General features: G+C 64.3%; 1 protein-coding gene across 1 annotated transcript; it reads right to left on the reverse strand.

Annotated features, from left to right (window-relative positions):
• Positions 1 to 2,974: 2,974 nt before the first annotated feature.
• On the reverse strand, positions 2,975 to 13,423 carry LOC128783403 (transferrin receptor protein 2-like; the record flags this gene model as incomplete). The annotated part of the gene is made up of 11 exons (XM_053934043.1): positions 2,975 to 3,038; positions 3,108 to 3,727; positions 5,003 to 5,143; positions 9,035 to 9,247; positions 10,020 to 10,104; positions 10,909 to 10,985; positions 11,079 to 11,146; positions 11,277 to 11,340; positions 11,420 to 11,502; positions 12,257 to 12,376; positions 13,054 to 13,423. Coding segments are annotated over 11 exons (1,905 nt in total), but the record flags the coding sequence as incomplete, so codon positions are not given.
• Positions 13,424 to 13,989: the final 566 nt, after the last annotated feature.

A 13,989-nucleotide genomic window follows, 5' to 3' on the forward strand; every position in this document is an offset into this window, starting at 1 on the left:
CTGCCGGAGCTCACCTGGGGAGGGGGCCCGGCGCAGATCAACTCAAATGGGGAGAGGTCCCAGCACAGCTGAACTCATTGCAGGGGTCTCATCACACCTGAACCCAACTGGGGAGGGGTCCCAGCACAGCTGAACTCATTGCAGGGGTCTCATCACACCTGAACCCAACTGGGGAGGGGGCCCAGAACACCTGAACCCAACTGGGGAGGGGTCCCAGCACACCTGGCGGAGCACCTGCTGGAGCTCACCTGGGGAGGGGGCCCAGCGCAGATGAACTCACCTGGGGAGGGGTCCCAGCGCAGCTGAACTCATTGCAGGGGTCTCATCATACCTGAACCCAACTGGGGAGGGGGCCCAGAACACCTGAACCCAACTGGGGAGGGGTCCCAGCACACCTGGCGGAGCACCTGCCGGAGCTCACCTGGGGAGGGGTCTCAGAACACCTGAGTTAATTTGGGAGGGGTCCCAGCGCAGCTGAACTCATTGTGGGGGTCCCAGCACACCTGAACTCAAATGGGGAGGGGTCCCAGAACACCTGAGTTAATTTGGGAGGGGTCCCAGAACACCTGAGCTCAACTGGGGAGGGGTCTCATCACACCTGAGTTAATTTGGGAGGGGTCCCAGAACACCTGGACTCAACTGGGGAGGGGTCCCAGAACACCTGAGTTAATTTGGGAGGGGTCCCAGCGCAGCTGAAATCATTGCGGGGGTCCCAAAACACCTGAGCTCAACTGGGGATGGTCCCAGCGCACCTGAGTTAATTTGGGGAGGGGTCCCAGCACACCTGAACCCAACTGGGGAGGGGTCCCAGAACACCTGAACTCATTGCGGAGGTCCCAAAACACCTGAGCTCAACTGGGGATGGTCCCAGCACCCCTGAGTTAATTTGGGGAGGGGTCCCAGCACAGCTGAACTCACCTGGGGAGGGGTCCCAGCACAGCTGAGTTAATTTGAGGAGGGGTCTCATCACACCTGAACTCATCTGGGGTCCCCCAGCACCCCCGAGTTTGGGCAGGGGTCCGCGGGCGCCGGCTCTGACCCCGCTCTGTCCCCGCAGCTCCCCCCCGTCCTGCCGGGAGCCGGGCGGGCACGAGGAGCCCTCGGGCAGCGCCGGCGCCGCCGGGCTGGAGCTGCTGCCGCGGCTGCGCGGCGAGTACGGGGGGCTGGGGGGCACCGGGGGGCTGGGGGGCACCGGGGGGCACCGGGGGGGCTGGGGGGCACCGGGGGGCACCGGGGGGGCTGGGGGGCACCGGGGGGCTGGGGGGCACCGGGGGGGCTGGGGGGCACCGGGGGGCACCGGGGGGGGCTGGGGGGCACCGGGGGCGCCGGGGGGCACCGCGGGATTTTGGGGATTTCCTGAGGGGTTTTGGGGTGGGCAGCGGGGCCGGGGTTTCCGCCGCGGTGAGGGAGGGGGCGGGGGGCTCGGGGGGTTTTGGGGGGACCCTGGGGGGCTCTGGGGGGTTTGGGGGGGCACAGGGACCCCGCGGTGACCCCCGTGTCCCCTCCCCAGGGACCTGCTGCGCATGGGGGTGGCGCTGGCCGGGCACCGGCAGCGCGTCCTGGAGGGGGCCCAGAGCCTGCCCGGCCCCCCCAAAGGGGACCCCCAGTGCTGACACCGCCCCCGGCCCCGCCCACGGCAAGATGGCCGCCAGGAACCGGTGCTAAGGAAGGAGCTGGCTGGGGGAGCAAGATGGCTGCCGGGACAACATGGCCACCAGGACAACATGGCTGCCAAGACAACATGGCTGCCATTGCAATATGGCTGCCCATTCAATATGGCTGCCATTGCAATATGGCTGCCCATTCAATATGGCTGCCCATTCAATATGGCTGCCAAGACAACATGGCTGCCATTTCAATATGGCTTCCATTTCAATATGGCTGCCCATTCAATATGGCTGCCAGGACAACATGGCCACCATTTCAATATGGCTGCCAATCCAATATGGCTGCCCATTCAATATGGCTGCCAGGACAACATGGCCACCATTTCAATATGGCTTCCAATCCAATATGGCTGCCCATTCAATATGGCTGCCAGGACAATATGGCCGCCATTTCAATATGGCTTCCATTTCAATATGGCTGCCCATTCAATATGGCTGCCAGGACAACATGGCCACCATTTCAATATGGCTGCCAATCCAATATGGCTGCCCATTCAATATGGCTGCCAGGACAACATGGCCACCATTTCAATATGGCTGCCAGGACAATATGGCTCCACCCACCAAGGACCTGATGGGCGGGGCCTGGATGGGACTCTCTCAGGGGGCGGAGCCTGCGAGGGCGTGGCCAGCCACCAGTGGGAGTGGTCAAACACAAGTGGGTGTGGTCACCGCTGGGCGTGGCTCCCGCTGCTTTTATTGTCCCCAGCTCAGGGTCGCAGCCAATAAACGCGGCTGATGCAAATGAGGAGGCGGGGCTGTGCCCCGGGGCGTCACCCGGCTGTCCCCAGCGCCACCACCGATGTCCCCGTCCCCCTGTGTGTCCCCCTGTCCCCCTGTGTGTCCCCCTGTCCCCCTGTGTGTCCCCCTGTCCCCGTGTGTGTCCCCCTGTCCCCCTGTCCCCCTGTGTGTCCCCCTGTCCCCCTGTGTGTCCCCCTGTCCCCCTGTCCCCCTGTGTGTCCCCCTGTCCCCGTGTCCCCCTGTCCCCCTGTCCCCCTGTGTGTCCCCCTGTCCCCCTGTGTGTCCCCCTGTCCCCGTGTCCCCCTGTCCCCCTGTCCCCCTGTGTGTCCCCCTGTCCCCCTGTCCCCCTGTGTGTCCCCCTGTCCCCCTGTGTGTCCCCCTGTCCCCGTCCCCCTGTGTGTCCCCCTGTCCCCCTGTGTGTCCCCCTGTCCCCCTGTGTGTCCCCCTGTCCCCGTGTGTGTCCCCCTGTCCCCGTGTCCCCCTGTCCCCGTGTGTGTCCCCCTGTCCCCGTGTCCCCCTGTCCCCGTGTGTGTCCCCCTGTCCCCGTGTCCCCTTTCTCCCAGGTGTCACCAAAGGCCACCCCAACCCTCAGTGTCCCCGAGGTCCCTTTTGCTGTCCCCAGGGTCCCCTCTGCTGTCCCCAAGGTCCCTTTTGCTGTCCCCAGGGCCACCCCGCCCCCAGGTGTCCCCATCACCCCACGTGTTCTCCCGGTCCCAGCGGTCCCCACGGTCCCCGATGTCCCCAAGGCCACCCCAGCCGTCCCCACGGTCCCCGCTGTCCCCACTGTCCCCAGCCCCGCTGCTGTCCCCGCTGTCCCCGCTGTCCCCGGCCCCCCCGATGTCCCCGCAGTCGCCGCTGTCCCCAGCCCCGCCCATGTCCCCAAGGTCCCCGCTGTCCCCGGCCAGCGCCCCGGCCGTGCCGCGCAGGGTCCAGGCCAGCAGCGCCAGCCGCAGGTGGCCGCTGTCGCCGCTGTCCCCACGCGTCCCCTCTGTCCCCTCTGTCCCCGCTGTCCCCTCTGTCCCCTCTGTCCCCGCTGTCCCCTCTGTCCCTGCTGTCCCCTCTGTCCCCGCTGTCCCCTCTGTCCCCTCTGTCCCCGCTGTCCCCGCTGTCTCCGCTGTCCCCGCTGTCCCCTCTGTCCCCTCTGTCCCCTCTGTCCCCGCTGTCCCCGCTGTCTCCGCTGTCCCCGCTGTCCCCGCTGTCCCCGCTGTCCCCAGCTCGGCCACCAGCGCCGGCAGCGTGTGGCTCCCCCGGCCCAGCAGGACGTGGCGGAACGGGGTGACCAGAGGGGACACGAACGGGGACAGCAGCGACGCCTCGGCCTGCGGGGGGGACAGAGGGGACACGGTCAGGGGACAGCAGGGACACGGGGACAGGGGGACAGAGGGGACACAGGGGACAGCAGGGACATGGGGACAGGAGGGACAGCGGGGACACGGTCAGGGGACAGCGGGGACACGGGGACAGGGGGACAGAGGGGACAGGGGACAGTGCAGACCGGAGGGACACAGGGACAGGGGACAGCAGGGACACGGTCAGGGAGGGGACACAGTCAGGGGACAGCGGGGACAGGGGGGACATGAGGGGACACAGACACAGGGAGAACAGCAGGGGACACGGTCAGGGAGGGGACAGGGACAGGGACAGGGACAGGGACAGGGACAGGGACAGGGACAGGGACAGGGAGGGGACAGGGAGGGGACAGGGACAGGGACAGGGACAGGGACAGGGAGGGGACAGGGACAGGGACAGGGACAGGGACAGGGACAGGGACAGGGACAGGGAGGGGACAGGGACAGGGACAGGGACAGGGACAGGGACAGAGACAGGGACAGGGACAGGGAGGGGACAGGGACAGGGACAGGGACAGGGACAGGGACAGGGACGGGACAGGGACAGGGACAGGGAGGGGACAGGGACAGGGACAGGGACAGGGACAGGGACAGGGAGGGGACAGGGACAGGGACAGGGACAGGGACAGAGACAGGGACAGGGACAGGGACAGGGACAGGGACAGGGACGGGACAGGGACAGGGACAGGGACAGGGACAGGGACAGGGACAGGGACGGGACAGGGACAGGGACAGGGACGGGACAGGGACAGGGACAGGGACAGGGAGGGGACAGGGACAGGGACAGGGACAGGGACAGGGAAGGGACAGGGAAGGGACAGGGACAGGGACAGGGACAGGGACAGGGAAGGGACAGGGACAGGGACAGGGACAGGGAAGGGACAGGGACAGGGAAGGGACACGGGGAGAGGGAAGGGACACAGGGGCACCGCGAGGGGACAGGGCTGGGGACAGTTGACACGTGGGCGGCAGGTGAGGCGGGGGTGGCACAGGTGACACTCGGGTGGCACGGGTGACACTCGGGTGGCACGGGTGACACTCAGGGGTGGCACGGGGACACTCGGGTGGCACAGGTGACACTCAGGGAGGCACGGGGACACTCGGGTGGCACGGGTGACACTCGGGTGGCACGGGTGACACTCGGGTGGCGCGGGTGACACTCGGGTGGCGCGGGGACACTGAGGGGTGGCGCAGGTGACACTCGGGTGGCCCAGGTGACACTCGGGTGGCGCGGGTGACACTCACGGCCATGAGGCGCGCGTTGAAGCCGCGGTTGAGGCGCTCGTTGGAGCTGTCCGATCCCGACATGTCCCGGCGCAGCGAGGCGGCCGCGCGCACCACGCCCCCTCTGGCCGAGGAGAGGCACTGCAGGGACAGGCCCCGCGCCTGCTGGGCAGCGAAACTGGGATGGACTGGGATGGACTGGGATGGACTGGGATGGACTGGGGTGTACTGGGATGGACTGGGATGGACTGGGATGGACTGGGAGGGACTGGGGTGTACTGGGGTGTACTGGGATGGACTGGGATGGACTGGGGTGTACTGGGATGGACTGGGATGGACTGGGATGGACTGGGGTGTACTGGGATGGACTGGGATGGACTGGGAGGGACTGGGGTGTACTGGGGTGTACTGGGATGGACTGGGATGGACTGGGGTGTACTGGGATGGACTGGGATGGACTGGGAGGGACTGGGGTGTACTGGGGTGTACTGGGATGGACTGGGATGGACTGGGGTGTACTGGGATGGACTGGGATGGACTGGGATGGACTGGGGTGTACTGGGATGGACTGGGATGGACTGGGAGGGACTGGGGTGTACTGGGTGTACTGGGATGGACTGGGATGGACTGGGGTGTACTGGGATGGACTGGGATGGACTGGGATGGACTGGGGTGTACTGGGATGGACTGGGGTGTACTGGGATGGACTGGGATGGACTGGGGTGTACTGGGATGGACTGGGATGGACTGGGATGGACTGGGGTGTACTGGGAGGTACTGGGGTGTACTGGGATATACTGGGGTGTACTGGGATGGACTGGGATGGACTGGGATGGACTGGGATGGACTGGGGTGTACTGGGAGGTACTGGGGTGTACTGGGATATACTGGGGTGTACTGGGATGGACTGGGATGGACTGGGGTGGACTGGGATGGACTGGGAGGTACAGGGATGTACTGGGGTGTACTGGGATGTACTGGGATGGACTGGGAGGGCACTGGGATGAACTGGGGTGTACTGGGAGGTACTGGGGTGTACTGGGATATACTGGGATGTACTGGGATGGACTGGGGTGTACTGGGATGTAGTGGGATGTACTGGGTATACTGGGATGTACTAGGATATACTGGTTATACTGGGATATACTGGGTTACACTGGGTTATACTGGGATATTTTGGGTTATACTGGGTTATACTGGTTATACTGGGATATCCCGGGATATCCTGGGTTATACTGGGTTATACTGGGATATCCTGGGTTATACTGGTTATACTGGGTTATACTGGGTCATACTGGTTATACTGGGTTATACTGGTTACACTGGGTTATACTGGTTATACTGGTCATACTGGGATATCCTGGGATAACCTGGGTCATACTGGGTTATACTGGGATATCCTGGGATAACCTGGGTTATACTGGGTTATACTGGGATATCCTGGGTCATACTGGTTATACTGGGTTATACTGGGATATCCTGGGTTATACTGGTTATACTGGGTCATACTGGTTATACTGGGTTATACTGGGATATCCTGGGTTATACTGGTTATACTGGGTTATACTGGGTCATACTGGTTATAGTGGGTTATACTGGGATATCCTGGGTTATACTGGTTATACTGGGTCATACTGGGATATCCTGGGTTATACTGGTTATCCTGGGTTATACTGGTTATACTGGGTTATACTGGTTATCCTGGGTTATACTGGTTATACTGGGATATACTGGGATATCCTGGGTTATACTGGGATATCCTGGGTTATACTGGTTATACTGGGTTATACTGGGTTATACTGGGATATCCTGGGTTATACTGGGATATCCTGGGTTATACTGGTTATACTGGAGTGAACTGGTTTGACCAAAAGTGTCCCCCCAAAGCCCTGCCAGTGCCTTCCCAGTGCCCCCCCGGTGCCGTACTGGTGTGTACTGGTGTGTGCTGCTCTGTACCAGTCCGTACCAGTCCGTACCAGTCTGTACCGGTCCATACTGGTCTGTATTGGTCCATACTGGTCCGTACTTGTCTGTACCACTTGTACCGGTCTGTACCGGTCCATACTGGTCCGTACTGGTCCGTACTTGTCTGTACCACTTGTACCGGTCCGTACCGGTCCGTACCAGTCTGTACTGGTCTGTACTAGTCTGTACCGGTCTATACCGGTTGTACCGTTCCGTACCAGTCCGTACCAGTCTGTACTGGTCTGTACTGGTCTGTACCGGTCCATACCAGTTGTACCGGTCCTTACCGGTCCTTACCAGTCTGTACCGGTCCACACTGGTCCCTACTGGTCTGTACTGGTCTGTACCGGTCCATACCGGTTGTACCGGTCCCTATCAGTCCGTACTGATCTGTACCGGTCTGTACTGGCCCGTACCAGTCTGTACTGGTCTGTACCGTTCCGTACCGGTCCGTACCAATCCGTACCGGTCCATACCAGTCCGTACCGGTCCGTACTGGTCCATACCGGTACCAATCCATACCAGTCCATACCAATCCGTACCGGTCCATACCAGTCCGTACCGGTCCGTACCGGTCCATACCGGTACCAATCCATACCAGTCCATACCAATCCGTACCGGTCCATACCAGTCCATACCGGTCCATACCAGTCCGTACTGGTCCGTACTGGTCCATATCGGTCCATACCAGTCCATACCAGTCCATACCAGTCCATACCAGTCCGTACCGGTCCATACCAGTCCATACTGGTCCATACCAGTCCGTACCAGTCCATACCAGTCCGTACTGGTCCATATTGGTCCATACCAGTCCATACCGGTCCATACCAGTCCATACCGATCCATATTGGTCCATACCAGTCCATACCAGTCCGTACCGGTCCGTACCGGTCCATACCGGTACCAATCCTTACCAGTCCATACCAGTCCGTACTGGTCCATATCGGTCCATACCAGTCCATACCAGTCCGTACCGGTCCATACCAGTCCATACCAGTCCATACCAGTCCGTACCGTTCCATAGCAGTCCATAGCAGTCCATACCAGTCCGTCCCGGTCCATACCAGTCCATACCAGTCCATACCAGTCCGTACCGTTCCATAGCAGTCCATAGCAGTCCATACCAGTCCGTACCAGTCCGTCCCGGTCCATACCAGTCCATACCAGTCCATACCAGTCCATACCAGTCCATACCGGTCCATACCAGTCCGTACCAGTCCGTACCAGTCCATAGCAGTCCATACCAGTCCACACCGGTCCATACCAGTCCGTACTGGTCCATACTGGTCCATATCGGTCCATACCAGTCCATACCAGTCCATACCAGTCCATACCAGTCCATAGCAGTCCATACCAGTCCGTACCGGTCCATACCAGTCCATACCAGTCCATACCAGTCCATACCAGTCCATACCAGTCCGTACCAGTCCATACCAGTCCATACCGGTCCGTACCGGTCCATACCAGTCCATACCAGTCCATACCAGTCCATACCAGTCCGTACCAGTCTGTACCGGTCCTTACCAGTTCATACTGGTCTGTACTGGTCCGTATTGGTTGTACCAGTCCAGACCAGTCCATACTGGTCCATACCAGTCCATACCAGTCCGTACCAGTCCATACTGGTCCATATTGGTCCGTACTGGTCCATACCAGTCCGTACCAGTCCATACCAGTCCGTACTGGTCCATACCAGTCCGTACCGGTCCGTACCGGTCCGTACTGGTCTGTACTGGTTGTACCAGTCCGTACCAGTCCGTACCGGTCCTTACCAGTTCATACCGGTCTGTACTGGTCCGTACTGGTTGTACCAGTCCAGACCAGTCCATACTGGTCCATATCGGTCCATACCAGTCCAAACCAGTCCGTACCGGTCCATACCAGTCCATACCGGTCTGTACTGGTCCGTACTGGTTGTACCAGTCCGTACCAGTCCGTACCGGTCCGTACCGGTCCGTACCGGTCCGTACCAGTCCGTACCAGTCCTTACCAGTCCATACCGGTCTGTACTGGTCCGTACTGGTTGTACCAGTCCGTACCAGTCCGTACCGGTCCGTACCGGTCCGTACTGGTCCGTACTGGTCTCACCTGCAGCGGGGCCAGCTGCCGCACCAGCGCGTCCCCGAGGGCGCCGGGGTCCAGCGGCAGCCGGGGCTCGTGGCCCAGGCGCAGCAGGAGCTGCGCGGCCACCGCGGCCACGGCGCGGGCCACCGCCGGCAGCCGCCCCCGCAGCCGCCCCCCCAGGCGGGCCAGCGTGTCCTCGGGGGTCCCCAGCGCCGCGCGGGAGCCACCGCCCGCCGCCTGCGGGGACAGGGGACAGGGACAGGGGACAGTGGGGACAGGGGACAGTGGGGACAGGGGACAGTGGGGACAGTGGGGACAGTGGGGACAGTGGGGACATTGGGGACATTGGGGACAGGGGGGACATTGGGGACAGCGGGGACAGTGGGGACAGTGGGGACAGCGGGGACAGTGGGGACAGGGGGACACTGCAGACATTGGGGACATTGGGGACATCGGGGGACATGGGGGACATTGGGGATATTGAGGACACGGGGACATTGGGGGGCATTGAGGACATTGGGGACGGGGGGGACAGGGGACATTGGGGACAGGGGACAGTGGGGACAGGGGACAGTGGGGACAGGGGACATTGGGGACAGGGGGGACATTGGGGGACATTGGGGACAGGGGGGACAGTGGGGACAATGGGGACATTGGGGACATTGGGGACAGGGGACAGTGGGGACAGGGGGGACATTGGGGACATTGGGGACATTGGGGACATTGGGGACAGTGGGGACAATGGGGACAGCGGAGACAGTGGGGACAGCATGGACGGGGGACAGGGGGGACAGGGGGACATTGGGGACATTGGGGACGTTAATGGGGACATTGGGGGACATTGGGGATGTGGGGAACACTGGGGACACCGAGGGGACTTTGGGGACACTGGGGACAGGGGGGACATTGGGGACAGGGGGGGACATTGCGGGACATTGGGGAGATTGGGGACATTGGGGACATTGGGACATTGGGGACTTTGGGGACAGTGGGACATTGGGGGTCCCACCTCATCGAAGCCGAGCTCCAGCGCCGGGACCCCCGCGGCCGCCGTGAAGGGAAAAGCGCCGCTCTCGGGGGACAGGGGCCGGAGCCTGCGGGGACAGGGGGGGACAGAGGGACACGGGTGTCCCCAAGGGTGCCACAGGTGTCCCCAGGTGTCCCCAGGGGTGCCCCAGGTGTCCCAGGTGTCCCCAGCGGTGTCACAGGTATGTCCCCAGGTGTCCCCAGCTGTCCCCAGGTGTCCCCAGGTGTGTCCCCAGCTGTCCCCAGGTGTCCCCAGGTGTCCCCAGCTGTCCCCAGCTGTCCCCAGCTGTCCCCAGGTGTCCCCAGGTGTGTCCCCAGCTGTCCCCAGGTGTCCCCACGTGTCCCCAGGTGTCCCCAGGTGTGTCCCCAGCTGTCCCCAGCTGTCCCTAGCTGTCCCCAGGTGTGTCCCCAGGTGTGTCCCCAGCTGTCCCCAGGTGTCCCCAGCTGTCCCCAGCTGTCCCCAGCTGTCCCCAGGTGTGTCCCCAGCTGTCCCCAGCTGTCCCCAGCTGTCCCCAGGTGTCCCCAGCTGTCCCCAGGTGTCCCCAGGTGTGTCCCCAGCTGTCCCCAGGTGTCCCCAGGTGTCCCCAGGTGTCCCCAGGTGTGTCCCCAGCTGTCCCCAGGTGTCCCCAGCTGTCCCCAGCTGTCCCCAGCTGTCCCCAGGTGTGTCCCCAGCTGTCCCCAGCTGTCCCCAGCTGTCCCCAGGTGTCCCCAGCTGTCCCCAGGTGTCCCCAGGTGTCCCCAGCTGTCCCCAGCTGTCCCCAGCTGTCCCCAGGTGTCCCAAGGTGTGTCCCCAGGTGTGTCCCCAGGTGTCCCCAGCTGTCCCCAGCTGTCCCCAGGTGTGTCCCCAGGTGTCCCCAGGTGTCCCCACGCACACGTCGCTCTCCCAGCCCCGCCCGGGCCGCGTCAGCTGCTCCAGGAGGCTCTTCCCGCCCTCGTTCGGACTCTCCACCTGGGGTTGTTTTTTTTGGGGAGGGGGTCGGGGGTGATGCGTGGCCCCGCCCCCACCCCGCCCCTCCCCCCGCCCCCCCCGCCCCTCCCCCACCTGCTCCAGGGCGCTCTCGATCAGCGTCACCAGGGTGGGGCTGCTCCGGACCACGAACCGATCGGCCCCTGCGTGGGGGGGGAGGGGATGGGGGGGGTCGGGGCGGTGGGGGAGGGGCGGAGACCCCCTCCCCTCACTCCCCTCCCCCTCCCCCTCCCCTCCCCCCCAGCCCGCGGTGAGGGAGGGGGAGGGGCGCACCCAGCACGGCGCGGTCCAGGCTGATGTAGGCGGCGACTTTGGTGTGCAGGAGGCCGGGGTAGCCCTGGGGGGGGTCGCGGGGGGGTCACGGGGGGGTCGCGGGGGGGGTCACCGCGGGGGGGGGGGGGGGGGGGCGCGGTCACCTCGAGCCACTCGGTGGCCCCCAAATGTCCGAACTCGCCCCCGTCCCAGCTGACGAAGAGCAGCGTCCGGCGGAGCTGGAAGCCTGGGCAGGGGGAGGGGGAGACCCCCCAGAGGTGGGGGAGACCCCCGAAAGTGCGGGACACACCCCAAAGGTGGGGGAGACCCCCAAAAGTGGGGGACACACCCAAAGGTGGGGGACACCCCCAAAAGTGCGGAAGACCCCCCCAAAGGTGCGGGAGACCCCCCAAAGGTGGGGGAGACCCCCCAGAGTTGGGGGAGACCCCCAAAAGTGGGGGACACCCCCCAAAGGTGGGGGAGACCCCCCAAAGGTGGGGGACACGCCCCAAAGGTGGGGGAGACCCCCCAAAGGTGGGGGAGACCCCCCAAAGGTGGGGGACACCCCCAAAAGTGGGGGAGACCCCCCCAAAGGTGGGGGAGACCCCCAAAAGTGAGGGACACCCCCCAAAGGTGGGGGAGACCCCCCAAAGGTGGGGGACACGCCCCAAAGGTGGGGGAGACCCCCCAAAGGTGCAGGACACGCCCCAAAGGTGGGGGACACGCCCCAAAGGTGCAGGACACGCCCCAAAGGTGGGGGACACGCCCCCAGAGTTGGGGGACACCCCCTCCAAAGGTGGGGGACACCTGCACAGCGCAGGCCCCGCCCCTCACCCCGTGGCCCCTCCCCACTGTGGGACCCCAGCATTGATTGCCCCTCCCCCACCCTCTGAAGCCCCCCCCCCCATCCCCCACCCTCAATTTGGGTCAAAACCCCGAATTCCCCCCCCGATTTCAGCCCCGCCCCCAAATTGGGGACCCGCCCCCTGCCCCGCCCTCACCCTCTCTGCCAATGGCGGCGAAGAACCGGGCGAGCTCCAGCAGGAGGGCGGTGCCCACGCCCGAGGCCGCCGCCCCCGGCCCCAGCGAATCGCGTTGCGCCCCCACGATGACGTAACAGTCTGGGCGGGGTTGGCGTCAGGGAGGCCACGCCCCCTCCAGCCACACCCAGTTTAGCCACTCCCCTCCACCCGACTGGCCCCGCCTGTTTCTTGCCCCACCCACTCTGACCACGCCCACATAATTGTGAGACATTGGCCACGCCCCACTGACCACACCCTTTCAGCCACGCCCCACCCAACCCCATTAATCCCACTGCCCCGCCCCCGCATGACCACGCCCATATCTGACCACACCCACCATAACCACGCCCCTTCGTTATTTCTCCCAGCTTGGCCACACCCTCTAACCACACCCACCCAGCCACGCCCCTTCGTTGTTTCTCCCAGCTTGGCCACACCCACTGACCACACCCACCCAGCCACGCCCCTTCGTTGTTTCTCCCAGCTTGGCCACACCCACTGACCACACCCACCCAGCCACGCCCCACCCAACCCCCTTATTCCCACTGCCCCGCCCTCACCTGGCACCTCCCCCGCATGACCACGCCCATCCTCTGACCACACCCACCGTGACCACGCCCCTTGATTGTTTCTCCCAGCTTGGCCACACCCCCCGCACCGACCACACCCTCTGACCACACCCCAAACCGACCACAGCCCGCTTTGGCCACGCCCACGCGGCCACGCCCACGCGGCCCCGCCCACCCGGCCGCGCCCCGCCTGGCCCCGCCCCTCACCGGGCTCCAGCCGCCCCCGCAGGGCCCCGAAGACGCTGGTGAGGGTCCCGGGGCGCGTCCCCCCCCCCAGGCGCAGCTGCAGCCGCCGCCCCCCCGGGCGGGGCAGGAACCGCAGCGCCCCCCCCGGGACCCCCCCGGGCCACGCCCAGCGCGGGGGGGCGCGGGGGGGCCCCAGGACCCTGAAACGGGCAGGGGGAGGGGGGCGTTGGGGACCCCAAATTTGGGTCAGGGCCCCCCCCCACCCCCCCCCCCACTGGGGTCGGGGTTGGGGGAGGGGGAGATGGGTTTGGGGGGGTCCCAGGTGGATTTTGGGGAGGGGTCCCAGGATTATTTTGGGGAGGGGTGTCTGATTTTGGGGGGGGTCCCCTGTTTATTTTTGGGGGTTCCCGGTTTATTTTGGGGGGGGGTCCCGGTTTATTTGGGGGGGGTCACGGTTTATTTGGGGGGGGTCATGGGCTGATTTTGGGGGGGGTCCCCTGTTTATTTTTGGGGGTTCCCGGTTCATTTTGGGGGGTTCCCCGGTTTATTTGAGGGGGGTCCCGGTTTATTTTGGGGGTTCCCGGGCTGATTTTGGGGGGGTCCCGGTTTATTTTGGGGGGGTTCCCCGTTTATTTGGGGGGGGTCCCGGTTTATTTTTGGGGGGGCCCCGGTTTATTTGGGGGGCGTCCCGGTTTATTTTGGGGGGTCCCCGGTTTATTTGGGAAGGGGTCATGGGCTGATTTTGGGGGGGTCCCCGGTTTATTTTGGGGGGGGGTCCCGGTTTATTTTTGGGGGTTCCCGGGCTGATTTTGGGGGGATCCCGGGCTGATTTTGGGGGGTTCCCCGGTTTATTTGGGGGGGGTTCCCGGGCTGATTTTGGGGGGGTCCCGGGCTGATTTTGGGGGGGTCCCGGTTTATTTTTGGGGGTTCCCGGGCTGATTTTGGGGGGGTCCCGGG

Source organism: Vidua chalybeata, unplaced genomic scaffold (genome assembly GCF_026979565.1).
Source record: "Vidua chalybeata isolate OUT-0048 unplaced genomic scaffold, bVidCha1 merged haplotype scaffold_329_ctg1, whole genome shotgun sequence".
Taxonomy (NCBI): Eukaryota; Metazoa; Chordata; class Aves; order Passeriformes; family Viduidae; genus Vidua; species Vidua chalybeata.